At 42.8% G+C, this 15989-nt stretch overlaps 1 protein-coding gene and 1 long non-coding RNA gene across 2 annotated transcripts in view; one reads left to right on the plus strand and one right to left on the minus strand.

The window, feature by feature from the left end:
• LOC123730906 (uncharacterized) overlaps window positions 1-15989 on the minus strand; it is a 32550-nt gene that overhangs the window by 15079 nt on the left and 1482 nt on the right. The window lies entirely within an intron of this gene.
• Window positions 7031-15121, plus strand: LOC123730905 (ATP-dependent DNA helicase Q4-like). The gene is made up of 8 exons (XM_045709307.1): window positions 7031-8363; window positions 8644-8781; window positions 8962-9307; window positions 9503-9632; window positions 11485-11651; window positions 11832-11994; window positions 12316-12484; window positions 12789-15121. Exons 1-8 carry the CDS (start codon window positions 7905-7907, stop codon window positions 12915-12917), a joined length of 1701 nt encoding a protein of 566 aa, XP_045565263.1. The 5' UTR covers window positions 7031-7904; the 3' UTR covers window positions 12918-15121.

Here is a 15989-nt window from a genome sequence, read left to right on the forward strand (position 1 = left end):
GGTTAAGTTAATAAAAAATACTAATAACATACATTTTAGTCATTTAGCAGACACTCTTATCCAGAGCGACTTACAGTAGTGAATGCATACATTTTTTTCTTCTTCTCCGTACTGGTCCCCCGTGAGAATCGAACCCACAACCCTGGTGTTGCAAACACCATGCTCTACCAACTGAGCCACACGGGACCTATAAGATGCATGTGTTTGTTTAGAAGCATCACCATATTATGTCAGTGGCCTAGAGAAAGAGATCCCAGCTGTTTAGGCTTCTTCATCATAAACTACTATAATCATCCCTTATGGTTTGACTGTCTCAGCTTCGGTCCTGTTGTCTCTTAGTTCCTGTCCTGTTTTCTCTTAGTTCCTGTCCTGTTTTCTCTTAGTTCCTGTCCTGTTTTCTCTTAGATTTCTCTTAGTTCCTGTCCTGTTTTCTCTTAGATTTCTCTTAGCTTCTGTCCTGTTTTCTCTTAGTTCCTGTCCTGTTTTCTCTTAGATTTCTCTTAGTTCCTGTCCTGTTTTCTCTTAGATTTCTCTTAGTTCCTGTCCTGTTTTCTCTTAGTTCCTGTCCTGTTTTCTCTTAGATTTCTCTTAGTTCCTGTCCTGTTTTCTCTTAGTTCCTGTCCTGTTTTCTCTTAGATTTCTCTTAGCTTCTGTCCTGTTTTCTCTTAGTTCCTGTCCTGTTTTCTCTTAGATTTCTCTTAGCTTCTGTCCTGTTTTCTCTTAGTTCCAGTCCTGTTTTCTCTTAGATTTCTCTTAGTTCCTGTCCTGTTTTCTCTTAGATTTCTCTTAGCTTCTGTCCTGTTTTCTCTTAGTTCCAGTCCTGTTTTCTCTTAGATTTCTCTTAGTTCCTGTCCTGTTTTCTCTTAGATTTCTCTTAGTTCCTGTCCTGTTTTCTCTTAGATTTCTCTTAGTTCCTGTCCTGTTTTCTCTTAGATTTCTCTTAGTTCCTGTCCTGTTTTCTCTTAGATTTCTCTTAGTTCCAGTCCTGTTTTCTCTTAGATTTCTCTTAGTTCCTGTCCTGTTTTCTCTTAGATTTCTCTTAGCTTCTGTCCTGTTTTCTCTTAGTTCCAGTCCTGTTTTCTCTTAGTTCCTGTTTTCTCTTAGTTCCTGTCCTGTTTTCTCTTAGTTCCAGTCCTGTTTTCTCTTAGTTCCTGTTTTCTCTTAGTTCCTGTCCTGTTTTCTCTTAGTTCCTGTCCTGTTTTCTATTTGTTTCTTTTTGTTTGAAAAAGGTCCAGATTAAAATAAATTAATAATAATTTACAAACAACTTTCCAAAGAAAAATACGATTATCAAATATCTGAAAGGGGTGAAGTTATGCTGAGCTACTCATAGGGAGTTGATGATATACATTCAATTTGAACTTTATAGTGAATTGAGGATTTTGTCTCCAACATAAGCGAGGAAAAATGATGTTCCTTATAAATAGGGATTTGTTCATATTGACCACTGGAGGGAGCTCTGAGCCTAATAATGTAATGTCTTTCCTTTTGCCTTGAAATTCACCCCAGACACATGGCCAGAGAGACAGACTTACAGTATCACTGCAGGATGTTTTCTTTCCACAGAAATTACAGATGAGGGTTGTCAACACGTGACAACCCTCATCTGATTATAAGTACATGGTGTTGTAAATAGTGAGGTAAATTGATATTCTTCACAAATCCCTACTATTTTAAAGAGATTAATTTTATTTTTATATAGCATTCACATCTCACATTTCAGTCCACTGCAGTTACAGCAATTTGACAGTTGTTAGAACATTTATCATGGTCCACCTATTATCATTTGACTTTTGCAACTGTAGATGACATGGGCAAAGAAATCCTGCAGAGTATTTCATTGTCAGGCTATTCATAAACTCCTCCCTGTCAAATATTCTCCATGTACAACCTTCTGAAACAAGCATCACAATATGACAATGATGTGACAATACTCTACAAAACAATTTTGATGCAATTGATAAGGTTTTTCTTGATATTTTCTACATTGTAGAATAATAGTGAAGACATCAAAACTATGAAATAACACATGGAATCATGTAGTAACCAAAAAGTGTTAAACAAATCAAAATATATTTTAGATTCTTCAAAGTAGCCACCCTTTGCCTTGATGACAGCTTTGCATTCTCTACCAGCTTCATGAGGTACGCCTGCCAGTCTTCTCTAGAAAGCACCAATTCATTTATTCATAGACCCCAGTGGCGACCCGTCATTCAGGGCAGGTGGGGCAGACAAAAAAGAGCCTGTTTTGCATGTTATTTTGGCATTAATACGTGTCACATATCAGTTTGCAAACAAGGTAAAAAATATATACAAATAATTGAGTTAATAAAGCCTCATGTGGGATTGGTGGCACATAAGTCTAATTTTGCTTTCTTGAGTAAGGCAGCTCCAAAATGCAGGTGTTTCAGCCTAGCTCAGTGCTTTCTGTGGTGGTGGGACAGCCAGCAGAAAATACGGAGCATAGGGATTGGTAATGTTTTCTAGTTACGCCGTGATTGGCTCAGTGTTCTGTCACTCATGGGGACACTATGTCACCGCCAAATCTAAGGGTAGACCTTGAAAATTCAAGCCCCTTGGGTGCTGCCATAGAGTTAAATTAGAAGTGCCCATCCAAGAAGACTCAAGGTCATTGGCCACAGATGAAATGTGAGAAAGTCAAATCACGTTATATGTACTGTAGCTTTGATTGGACTGATCATGTCAACATCATACTTTCAAAATCTTAGCTAGCATACATCATCATGAAGGAAGTCGACAATCAACTGGCAAATCCTTTTTAATCCTTGTCAAATTAAGATAAATAATGAAGACAAACAATAGATAAAATGTATCGGTGCTCATCGGCCATTGGACATGAACATTACACAACAAGTTGGAAATCACAAATTCAACAATGAGTGGTTTTGAAGGAATCAGTGGCTAACTGCAAGCATTGCAAAACAATCACTAGCCTGCTATTCAGTGGAGTGGGTGTCCGGTCCCAAGTCTGGGTTTAAGGATCTCTTTTCAAAGCTTAAAATGATAGACATTCAACATTGGCCATACTGTCAATCCAGCATAATTTCTGCAGGCCCTCAAAACAACTGTTACTCGGAACTGGGAAATCTGACTTCAGTGAGTTCAAGACAACTGGGAACTCGGGGAAAAAATGAGCTCCGACTGGGAAAAAAACATTTTGGATGGTCATCCAACTCGGAATTGTAAATCGGGAAGTCGGCCTTTTCTAGAGCTACGACCTGAAGATCACTGACGTCATCATGATTCGACCAGATTTTTTTCTCCAAGTTCCCAGTTGTTTTGGAAGCACCGTAAGTCCAGAGAATGCCAGACTTTGATGACAACATTTGCTCACGAAGGACCGCCGTGCCACCTTCTTGTTCAAGTGAGCACAGCACAACGAGTCCAAAAAAGGTATTTTATCCTTCTGCATAAATGATGTAATATGCCAGGGAGATATGTATACTCTAGCTAAGAAAGTAATACTAAGTGTATGTTGTGTAGTAAACTGCCCATGTGCCTCACCCTCTTAATTTTGCCTACTTTTCTGACTTGGTGGTGCATATGTAGCCTATAACCTGTTTTAGAGAAATGTAATAATTGAATATTGTAAGAGCTTTCATTGTCTGCTTATATGCCCTCTTTATTTATCCTACATTTCTGACTCGGTGTACAGGGAGAACGCTGTAAGAACGGCCCATGTTCTGAATTATGTCGCTGTATATTTCAAAGTGCTTAACAAATAGTTATATTGACTACGTCCGTCCTAGCTCGCCCATTGATGTCTTAATCGAAATTACAGATTGCCTCTTATCCGCTTGTCGTACCCTTATGCCATAGTTTGTACATCTCAATTGTTAGTAGAAACTACATTTGTTTAAGCAAGTCAGCCATATCAGCAATGTTTTTTAAAAGGCAGTAAATGAGGCTGAATGAACTGCTTCACTGCCAGTCAAGGCTCTGCTGATAGCCAGGTGTAGAAGTGGTAAGGTGTTGGGACTGCTTTTGGGACACTGCTGTCGAGACAGCTTTATGTAGGCCCTAGCAGTTTGTGAGCACTCTTTGTCACCATTATAGTGAAATTAATGTATTGTTTATTGTTGTGTAGTGGCTTTGCTGGCACTACACTTCCGTTGCCGACAAAGATGGCCACCTCGCTTCGCGTTCCTAGGAAACTATGCAGTATTTTGCTTTTTTATGTGTTATTTCTTACATTGTTACCCCAGGTAATCTTAGGTTTTATTACATACAGTCGGGAGGAACTATTGGATATAAGAGCAACGTCAACTCACCAACATTACGACCAGAAATACGACTTTCCAGAAGCGGATCCTCTGTTTGGCCTACCACCCAGGACAATGGATCGGATCCCAGCCGGCGACCCAAAACAACGGCGCCGCAGAAGGGGCAGACGGAAAGGTCTTCTGGTCAGGCTCCGTAGACGGGCACATCGCGCACCGCTCCCGAGCATACTACTCGCCAATGTCCAGTCTCTTGACAACAAGGTAGACGAAATCCGAGCAAGGGTAGCATTCCAGAGAGACATCCGAGACTGTAACTTTCTATGTTTCACGGAAACATGGCTCACTCGAGACTGAGTCGGTACAGCCACCTGGTTTCTTCATGCATCGCGCCGACAGAAACAAGCATCTCTCTGGTAAGGAGAAGGGCGGGGGTGTATGCCTTATGATTAACGAGACGTGGTGTGATCATAACAACATACAGGAACTCAAGTCATTTTGTTCACCTGAATTCCTCACTATCAAATGCTGACCACATTATCTACCAAGAGAATTCTCTTCCATTATAATCACAGCCGTGTATATCCCCCCCAAGCAGACACATCGACAGCCCTGAAAGAACTTCAATGGACTCTATGTAAACTGGAAACCACATATCCTGAGGCTGCATTTATTGTAGCCGGGGATTTTAAGAAGGCTAATCTGAAAACAAGGCTCCCCAAATTCTATCAGCATATCGGTTGTGCTACCAGGGCGGGCAAAACCCTAGACCACTGTTATTCTAACTTCCGCGACGCATATAAGGCCCTTCCCCGCCCTCCCTTTGGAAAAGCTGACCACGACTCCATTTTGTTGCTCCCAGCCTATAGACAGAAACTAAAACAGGAAGCTCCCGCCCTCAGGTCTGTTCAACGCTGGTCCGACCAATCGGATTCCACGCTTCAATATTGCTTCGATCACGTGGACTGGGATATGTTCCGCATTGCTGCGAACAACAACATTGACGAATACGCTGACTCGGTGTGCGAGTTCATTAACAAGTGCATCGGTGATGTCGTACCAACAGCGTCTATTAAAACATTCCCCAACCAGAAACCATGGATTGATGGCAGCATTCGCTCAAAACTGAACCCGCGAACCACTGCTTTTAATCAGGGCAAAGTGACCAGAAACATGACCGAATATAAACAGTGTAGCTATTCCCTCTGCAAGGCAATCAAACAAGCTAAGCGTCAGTACAGAGACAAAGTGGAGTCGCAATTCAACAGCTCAGACATGAGAGGTATGTGGCAGGGTCTACAGTCAATCACGGACTACAAAAGAAAAATCAGCCCCGTCGCGGATCACGATGCCTTGCTCCCAGACAGACTAAACAAGTTTTTTGCTCGCTTTGAGGACAATACAGTGCCAATAACACGGCCCACCACTAAAACCTGCGGCCTCTCCTTCACTGCAGCCAACGTGAGTAAAACATTTAAACGTGTCAACCCTCGCAAGGCTGCAGGCCCAAACGGCATCCCCGGCCACGTCCTCAGAGGATGCGCAGACCAGCTGGCTGGTGTGTTTACAGACATATTCAATCAAGCCTTATCCCAGTCTGCTGTCCCCACATGCTTCAAGAGGGCCACCATTGTTCCTGTTCCCAAGAAAGCTAAGATAACTGAGCTAAATGACTACCGCCCTGTAGCAGTCACTTCCGTCATCATGAAGTGCTTTGAGAGACTAGTCAAGGACCATATCACCTCCACCCTACCTGACACCCTAGACCCACTCCAATTTGCTTACCGACCCAATAGGTCCACAGACGACGCAATCGCCATCACACTGCACACTGCCCTAACCCATCTATCTGGACAAGAGGAATACCTATGTAAGAATGCTGTTCATCGACTACAGCTCAGCATTTAATACCATAGTACCCTCCAAACTCGAGACCCTGGGTCTCGACCCCGCCCTGTGCAACTGGGTCCTGGACTTCCTGACGGGCCGCCCCCAGGTGGTGAGGGTAGGTAACAACATCTCCACCCCGCTGATCCTCAACACTAGGTCCCCACAAGGGTGCGTTCTCAGCCCTCTCCTGTACTCCCTCTGTGTGTGTGTGTGTGTGTGTGTGTGTGTGTGTGTGTGTGTGTGTGTGTGTGTGTGTGTGTGTGTGGTCTGAGGCTGATGATGCTAACACATGAAGATGAATGCCTGCTGGACAGGGGGCCTGGACAGGGGGCCTGGACAGGGGCCTGGACAGTGCTGAAGCCTTAGTCTTTAAGGCTGTGTCGTCCTCGCTCTGATCACTAACAGTGGCAGCCACACTACAGTATTCTCCATCGTCTTTGTCCAGAGTCAAGGACCTTGTAGGTTTGGTACTAAATGATTGTCTGTGAAGTTGATTTGGTGGGCTGGTAGTTTACTGTCATTATTCTGAAGTTCTGTTTGGTTCCTAGTGAATACACTCCTTGGTTCAGTGTTGAGGCTGGTAGTTTACTGTCATTATTCTGAAGTTCTGTTTGGTTCCTAGTGAATGCACTCCTTGGTTCAGTGTTGAGGCTGGTAGTTTACTGTCATTATTCTGAAGTTCTGTTTGGTTCCTAGTGAATACACTCCTTGGTTCAGTGTTGAGGCTGGTAGTTTACTGTCATTATTCTGAAGTTCTGTTTGGTTCCTAGTGAATACACTCCTTGGTTCAGTGTTGAGGCTGGTAGTTTACTGTCATTATTCTGAAGTTCTGTTTGGTTCCTAGTGAATGTACTCCTTGGTTCAGTGTTGAGGCTGGTAGTTTACTGTCATTATTCTGAAGTTCTGTTTGGTTCCTAGTGAATACACTCCTTGGTTCAGTGTTGAGGCTGGGTAGTTTACTGTCATTATTCTGAAGTTCTGTTTGGTTCCTAGTGAATACACTCCTTGGTTCAGTGTTGAGGCTGGGTAGTTTACTGTCATTATTCTGAAGTTCTGTTTGGTTCCTAGTGAATACACTCCTTGGTTCAGTGTTGAGGCTGGGTAGTTTACTGTCATTATTCTGAAGTTCTGTTTGGTTCCTAGTGAATACACTCCTTGGTTCAGTGTTGAGGCTGGGTAGTTTACTGTCATTATTCTGAAGTTCTGTTTGGTTCCTAGTGAATACACTCCTTGGTTCAGTGTTGAGGCTGGTAGTTTACTGTCATTATTCTGAAGTTCTGTTTGGTTCCTAGTGAATACACTCCTTGGTTCAGTGTTGAGGCTGGTAGTTTACTGTCATTATTCTGAAGTTCTGTTTGGTTCCTAGTGAATACACTCCTTGGTTCAGTGTTGAGGCTGGTAGTTTACTGTCATTATTCTGAAGTTCTGTTTGGTTCCTAGTGAATACACTCCTTGGTTCAGTGTTGAGGCTGGTAGTTTACTGTCATTATTCTGCAGTGATTCAAATAGCCTCATTGTGTAGTGATATGGATTATGGTAGTGGGCAGCAGTGGAGGCTGCTGAGGGGAGGAAGGCTCATAATAATATCTGGAACGAAGCCAATATAATGGCATCATGTATGTGTTTGGTGTATTTGATAGCATTCCACTAATTCCACTCCAACCATTACCCTGAGCCCCTCCTCTCCAATGAAGGTGCCCCCCTGTGGTGTACAGTTTGTAAGGTATAGTCCTCCACAGACAGTACAGAGTAGAGGGGAAGAGCAGGGTGGCAATGAGAAGAGTAGTGTTGCAGTGGGAAGGGCAGGGTGGCAGTGGGAAGAGCAGGGTGGCAGTGGGAAGAGCAGGGTGGCAGTGGGAAGAGCAGTGTGGCAGTGGGAAGAGCAGTGTTGCAGTGGGAAGGGCAGGGTGGCAGTGGGAAGAGCAGGGTGGCAATGAGAAGAGTAGTGTTGCAGTGGGAAGGGCAGGGTGGCAGTGGGAAGAGCAGGGTGGCAGTGGGAAGAGCAGTGTGGCAGTGGGAAGAGCAGGGTGGCAGTGGGAAGAGCAGTGTGGCAGTGGGAAGAGCAGGGTGGCAGTGTGGGTGGTAGCCTTCGGCATGGGCCTGGACAAGTCGGACGTGCGCGGCATCGTGCACTACAACATGCCCAAGAGCTTTGAGAGCTACGTGCAGGAGATCGGGAGGGCAGGGAGAGACGGGGTACCAGCCCACTGTCATCTCTTCCTGGATCCTGAGGTTCTGTCTCCTCTCACCTTTTCAGTCGTTATTTATTTCATAGTGTTTATTTACTTTTCATCCAAATTCAAATGTGTTTTGATGACAACGTCTAGTAAGTAATAGTTAAGTGATGAATTGATACTTGGTGAGTAGTGTACAGTGGCTGTGCAACAATACTTTTGTTCGAATTATTAGGTTATTCACAAATAAATCTATGTATTATTCAATAGAGTGCCAAGACATATGATGTGTATGCTCATTATGTTGATTAATCCTACGTTCTTGCCTGGTGTTGTAGGGAGGGGACCTGCATGAGTTGCGGAGGCACATCTATGCGGATACAGTGGACCACTATACTGTGAAGAAGATAGTGCAGAAGGTGTTTCCTCCCTGCAAGTGCAGACAGATCCACCAGAAACAGCAGGACTTAGCCAGGGTAATGTTGGTATACTTACATATTCAACTTTTTCTTCCCTTCTCTCGGTCTACAATCATCGGACATTAACAGCCTATGGCCATTACGTGTACCTCAAGGTTTAGGATTAACAGTTGTTTTATCAAGATGTAGCAGGCACAAACCAAACAGTATTTTTTTTCAATTCTAATCATGTCTTAGACTCAGGAGGAGGTTGACGACTCCGAGATGATGGAACTGATGGACACCTGTGATGAGAACCCAGTTGAAACACCGGAACACACAACGGAGACTGGTCAGAACACCCCTGTCCAGCAGTTGGAACAGGCCAAAGTTCCTACTGAGGATGTATCAACTTTTCAACCACTGGACAGGGAGCAGGAACACCCACCAGAGTCAAGTGTTCCATTTCCCCAGAGAGGGGAGGGCGAAGAGGAGGAGCAGACCGGGGGAGGTGAGGATTGGCCCACGACTAGGGTGTGTCACACCCATGAGAGGGCCATATCTATGCAGGACACTGTGGAAGGCCTGGACATCACTGAGGAAGGTAGGTACCTCACTATACTGGACACAAGTATTTTCTGTCACTTGGTAGTTGACTCAAGGATCAGAAAACCGTAAATATATAATTAGAATGAGATCACACTTTTAATTCAGATTGAGTCTCCTGCCTTTTCTTCAGATATCAGACTGTATTTTACAATCGACTTAAAGTGATTGAAGTTATATCACTGTGTGTCAGGTTTGGAGACTCTGCTGTGCTACCTGGAGCTGCACCCTCAACAGTGGGTAGAGCTGCTCCACCCCACCCTCTCCACCTGTAAGATGGTCTGTTACAACGGCCCGCATCAACTCCGCAAACTCACCAAAATGTAGGACAACATCACAAAACCAGGGTCATAGAAAAACATGTTTAAAAGTTTTCTTATTCGACAAGTTCTGCAAAGTCAATCTCAACACCTGGCCAGTCTGTTACAGTAGACTGTTACAGTAGACTGTTACAGTAGACTGTTACAGTAGACTGTTTAGCTGTTTGCTAGGTTGTGTTTTTATATGTAGGTGTGTATTTCATACTCCTGATGTTATTTTGGTCCAGTAAAGGCAGTGGGACATGTGATCGGTTTGGTGTTTTCATGTACAGGCAATAGATGACTAATGTTTACAATGTGCTTAAACTGTTTTGGTGTAAGTAAGTAATGTTTACAGTACCAGTCAAAAGTTTGGACAAACCTATTCATTCAAGGATTTTTCTTTATTTTGACTATTTTCTACATTGTAGAATAATATTAAAGACATCAAAACTATGAAATAATATGTATGAAATCATGTAGTAACCAAAAAAGTGTTAAACAAATCAAAATATATTTTACATTTTACATTCTTCAACGTAGCCGCCCTTTGCCTAGATGACAGCTTTGCACACTCTTGGCATTCCCTCAACCAGCTTCACCTGGAATGTTTTTCCAACCATTTTTAAGGAGTTCCCACATATGCTGAGCATTTGTTGCCTGCTTTTCCTTCACTCTGCTGTCCAACTCATCCCAAACCATCTCAATTGGGTTGAGGTCGGGTGATTGTGGAGGCCAGGTCATCTGATGCAGCACTCCATCACTCTGCTTCCCATCAAACCAGATGGGATGGCGTATCGCTGCATGTTGTGGTAGCCATGCTGGTTAAGTGTGCTTTGAATTCTAAATAAATCACTGACAATGTCACCAGCAAAGCACCCACACACCATCACACCACCTCCTCCATGCTTCACGGTGGGAACCACACATGCAGAGATCATCCATTCTCTTACTCAGCATCTGACAAAGACGGCGGTTGGAACCAACAAAATGTTTGACTCTTCAGACCAAAGGACAGATTCCCACTGCTCTAATGTCCATTGCTTGTGTTTCTTGGCCCAACTAAGTCTCTTCTTATTGGTGTCCTTTAGTAGTGGTTTCTTTACAGCAATTCGACCATGAAGGCCTGATTCATGCAGTCTCCTCTGAACTGTTGATGTGTCTGTTACTTGAACTCTGTGAAGCATTTATTTGGGCTGCAATTTATGAAGCTGGTAACTCTAATGAACTTCTCCTCTGCAGCAGAGAACTCTGGGTCTTCCTTTCCTTTGGCGGTCCTCGTAAGAGCCAGTTTCATCATAGCGCTTGATGGTTTTTGCGACTGCACTTGAATAAACTTTCAAAGTTCTTAATGTTCTGGATTGACTGACCTTCATGTCTTAAAGTAATGATGGACTGTTGTTTCTCTTTGCTTATTTGAGCTGTTCTTGCCATAATATGGACTTGGTCTTTTACCAAATAGGGCTATCTTCTGTATATCCCCCTACCTTGTCACAACACAACTGATTAGCTCAAATGTGTTAATTTGTGGAATGTCTTTCCTTTTTAACTTTTAACAAGGCACACCTGTTAATTGAAATGCATTCCAGGTGACTACCTCATGAAGATGGTTGAGAGAATGCCAAGAGTGTACAAAGCTGTTATCAAGGCAACGGGTGGCTACTGTGAAGAATCTAAAATCTAACACTTTTTTTGGTTACTACATGATTCCATGTGTTATTTCATAGTTTTGATGTCTTTATTCTATAATGTAGAAAATAGTTAAAATAAAGAAAAACCCTTGAATGAGTAGGTGTGTCCAAACTTTTGACTGGTACTGTATGTTGAGGGGTGGAGTCGGTGTTGTGATGATGGATATGTGTCGTCTGATTGGCAGCTGCCCACCTGTTGCCGTAGTGTTAGCCCGGAAACGGCTGGCAGGGGAGCGAGTGGAGACCTGTGATTCGGTGGACTTTGACGTGGTGGAGGTGGCAGACACTATGGGCTGGCAGCTGGGTCTGGTGAAGAGAGGCCTCCGACAACTACAGTGGGCCACTAACAGAGGTGTGCTTTTATAGTTTAAAAAAATGCAAACTACAGTGGAGCATTGTCAGAGATGGGTATGATTACAAATATAATATTATTTCGTACAGAATTTAAAGTGTGTGTGTGTTTAGATTTGGATAAAAGAGAGATAATTATACATTCCCGATCTCCATATCATACATCTCCTGTCTTCTCCAGGAGTCTTGGTGGAGTTCTCCAACCTGTCCTTCTACTTCCGTTCCTACGGTGACTTGACCCCAGATGAGATGGACCGGGTGTGTGAGTTCCTGCATGGCAGGGTGGTGGCCCAGGAGAGGACCAAACTGTACCAGCTCAAAGCCTGCTTCAAGGCCTTCCGCAGGTCAGCACCAACCTACACTACACCAGTATTCAGAACTCATACCAACACTAGGTTACTCTCCAACAGTATTATAGCAACAAATGTGACCGTAGAGGAAAATCCTGGTTACCAGAGTTTCATGGCTTTGTAGGGCTATTATTGGAGCTGTTAACCCAATGGTGCTTGAAGTATGTTTAAGACATTGATATTTATAAGACATTTATAGATTAGTATATGCTACTGTATGTCTTTCAGGTGACATACATGTGTATTACTCTTTACTTGGAAAGGTCTCTGCCTGCATTGAGTTCTGCCACACTGTATGTCTCTCTCTCTCTGCAGCGTCGCATACAAGAGCTGCAGTTTCTGCACGGACAAGCTGGACGAGAGCCGAAGCCTGAAGCTGAAAGGGCTTCTGGGGGATTACTTTGACAAGAGGAGAGAACTGGACCTGAGCAGGAAGTTCCAGGAGGAGAAGGATGATGAGGAGGAGGTGTTGTTGAAATGCAAGGTTCGTCTCTCTCCTAAAATTCCCTGATGGTTTTTACCAAATGTAAGTGAAACTAAATCCTTTAGCGAATTCTAACTGTAATAAAGTACCTTTTATAATGAATGACCTAATAGAGCTGAATCTGGTAAGAACAGGACTTTCCCATTTAGAGTAACGTAGTGAGTTTACAATATTTCTACTTTATATTGTCTGTCCTACGTGTAATTGTTCTGTTTTTACTGTATCATTTCACCAGGTCAGACTTCTGCCTGGTAAATGTACTATGCCAATAAAGGTGATTCTGATGGGTTTTGTTGGTCTTCAGATGAAGGACTTCGAGGGTCAGATCAGAGCAGATATTCAGAGTTTCCTGGGCAACCGCAGTGATGAGAAGTTCTCTGGCAGAGCCGTCGCTAGAATATTCTTTGGAATTGGTAAGTTTTCCCATTTTTAAAATGTTTTATTTTGCAAACGCCCAGAACTACTTCAGTGTCTAATAATATAGTATGCTGGCTTCTTGTCACTAGGGGGGTGGCTTGCTTAGTGCCATGTGTCTGAACTGTATGGGCCCAGTTGTGCCAGTCACTTTTATGCAGTCAGTGATGATCATTGATTTTCAATCAGTGTTACATTATGGGGATTAAATTGTCCGACTTGAGCCTACATGATCTAAGGTCATGCAGTCCACTGCACCCTGAAGCCATTGCAGGAGGTTCAATCATTTAGTGTTTTTGCTTGACCCACTCAAACGTGGCCAAAGACTTGACTGGAACCAACTTTGTGGCTGAGTCATAGCTACGGTACAATAGTGTAGGCCTAAGAGTATACAGTGTGATATTTAATTTCTCTGTCTAACCTATTGATTGTAGACATGTTTTCAGTGTGAGGGTGTGATACAGAGGGGGGGTAGATAAAAGTTTATTTGGTGTGACGGATCAGCTAGTCTGAAACACCTTAACACAGGTGAGAGAGGCATGAAATGAAAAGACTGGAGGCAGTGGTTCTGGTTCCTTTTGGATTGTCTCTAAATGGGATTTCTTTCGCCTAACAAAATAGTTCCAGTACAAGGTAGCGTCCAACGCTGAAACGGCATAAAGAAAAAAGTACATAAACTAAGCAGCAGACCAAAAGGCCGTGGCCAAAAAACAACAGACGGCTCCCCTTGTCTTTAGACTATCGTCTCCAAGTCATATTTAGAGGGGGAATGCTTCCCTCTATCAATACCCATAGAGCCAAGGTGCATCAGATGAAGACACTTTCAGTAGGAAAGTCTGACGTCCTCACAGGTCCCCGTGTCTTCTCCCAATCCACCTCGAGCTCATCTCCTGGCACACCTATATAGAGGGAGACACCAAGTCAATTAGTGGGCCCAGGTGTGTACTAATTGGCTTTACACTGAGTACCTATCCCCGGAGGAGGGATAGTATTTTCCTCTGGCTGGTCACTGAAACCTATAAACAATGGCTGCTATATTTACACTGCCAAGTTGAAATAAGACTTGATTTTGGAAAGCCGCTTTAGTAAGTCAACTGGAACACCCTCTATAGTGTTAGTAAGTCAACTGGAACACCCTCTATAGTGTTAGTAAGTCAACTGGAACACCCTCTATAGTGTTAGTAAGTCAACTGGAACACCCTCTATAGTGTTAGTAAGTCAACTGGAACACCCTCTATAGTGTTAGTAAGTCAACTGGAACACCCTCTATAGTGTTAGTAAGTCAACTGGAACACCCTCTATAGTGTTAGTAAGTCAACTGGAACACCCTCTATAGTGTTAGTAAGTCAACTGGAACACCCTCTATAGCGTTAGTAAGTCAACTGGAACACCCTCTATAGCGTTAGTAAGTCAACTGGAACACCCTCTATAGTGTTAGTAAGTCAACTGGAACACCCTCTATAGTGTTAGTAAGTCAACTGGAACACCCTCTATAGTGTTAGTAAGTCAACTGGAACACCCTCTATAGCGTTAGTAAGTCAACTGGAACACCCTCTATAGCGTTAGTAAGTCAACTGGAACACCCTCTATAGCGTTAGTAAGTCAACTGGAACACCCTCTATAGCGTTAGTAAGTCAACTGGAACACCCTCTATAGCGTTAGTAAGTCAACTGGAACACCCTCTATAGCGTTAGTAAGTCAACTGGAACACCCTCTATAGCGTTAGTAAGTCAACTGGAACACACTCTATAGCGTTAGTAAGTCAACTGGAACACACTCTATAGCGTTAGTAAGTCAACTGGAACACCCTCTATAGTGTTAGTAAGTCAACTGGAACACCCTCTATAGTGTTAGTAAGTCAACTGGAACACCCTCTATCTTTTGTTTCCAGGAAGCCCATGTTACCCAGCTCAGACCTTCGGCAGGGACAAGAGATACTGGAGAAAATACATCCAGTTTGATTTTAATGAAATCATGCGCATTGCTATTCAGGAGATCATTCGATTCAAGTGATGTAATACCTACTCTATCTAAAAAAGAAAAAGAAGTAAATAATGTAAAACATTTAAAGAAATCTTACCTCAGTTGCATCCATTAACACATTCTTTTATTATTTATAAATGGCTGTTTTATGGTTTCTCTATTTTTTGTTTGTTTGGTATACTGTACATTTCATGTAATGTTCTTTGTATGCCCATTTAATAAAATATATTTTGTATGCAACGTAAGGGTAAGTGCTTGATGTTATTAAAACTTTTGTATGCTCAGGACACTTTGATGAAGGTTGAGTCAGAGATATGGCTTTTTCTTTGCAACTCTGCCTAGAAGGCCAGCATCCCGGAGTCACCTCTTCACTGTTGACGTTGAGACTGGTGTTTTACGGGTACTATTTAATGAACCTGCCAGTTGAGGACTTGTGAGGTGTCTGTTTCTCAATGTGTATGTTTATTTTATTATCTGAAAAGAATAATGACCATTTGAGAAGTTGTACAGCTGTATTTTTTTTTTTATAACTCAAGATAATAAACCTTATCTCTTAGTCGACTGAACTTTGTCAGGTAGCATGCATTCACTGTATGGAGAGCTATCTTCAATTGCTTGCTGTCCCTGGCAACCTTGTTGTACGGGAGAGGGTTATCTATGAAACAAAACATTAGAAATAGGAAATTATAATATTGTCTATGGGGAATTGTCGTGGCAAAATGTGAATCAGAATGTGTTATAATGTTAATGTCATTTAAAAAAAAAAAATGTTTTAACATTTATCAGATTACTGTGTTCTTTTGATAATGTGATGTCACGCTCTAATTTAAGGCTGACAGGTGACAGATTCAGTATACAGTATCTTGCTGATACAGGTCAGAGGTGATCCTCTAGGTGCAGGGATGGGCAATTCCAGTCCTCGAGGGCCTGATTGGTGGCAGTTTTTCTCCAGCTAACACACCTGACTCCAATAATCACCTAATCATGATCTTAAGTTTAGAATGTCATTTGATTTATCAGCTGTGTTTACTGGGGATGGAGAAGAAGTGTGACACCAATCAGGCCCCAGAGGACTGGAGATGTCCACCACTGCGTAGGGGGTTGGCCC

Source organism: Salmo salar, chromosome ssa27 (assembly GCF_905237065.1).
Source record: "Salmo salar chromosome ssa27, Ssal_v3.1, whole genome shotgun sequence".
In the NCBI taxonomy this organism is placed as follows: Eukaryota; Metazoa; Chordata; class Actinopteri; order Salmoniformes; family Salmonidae; genus Salmo; species Salmo salar.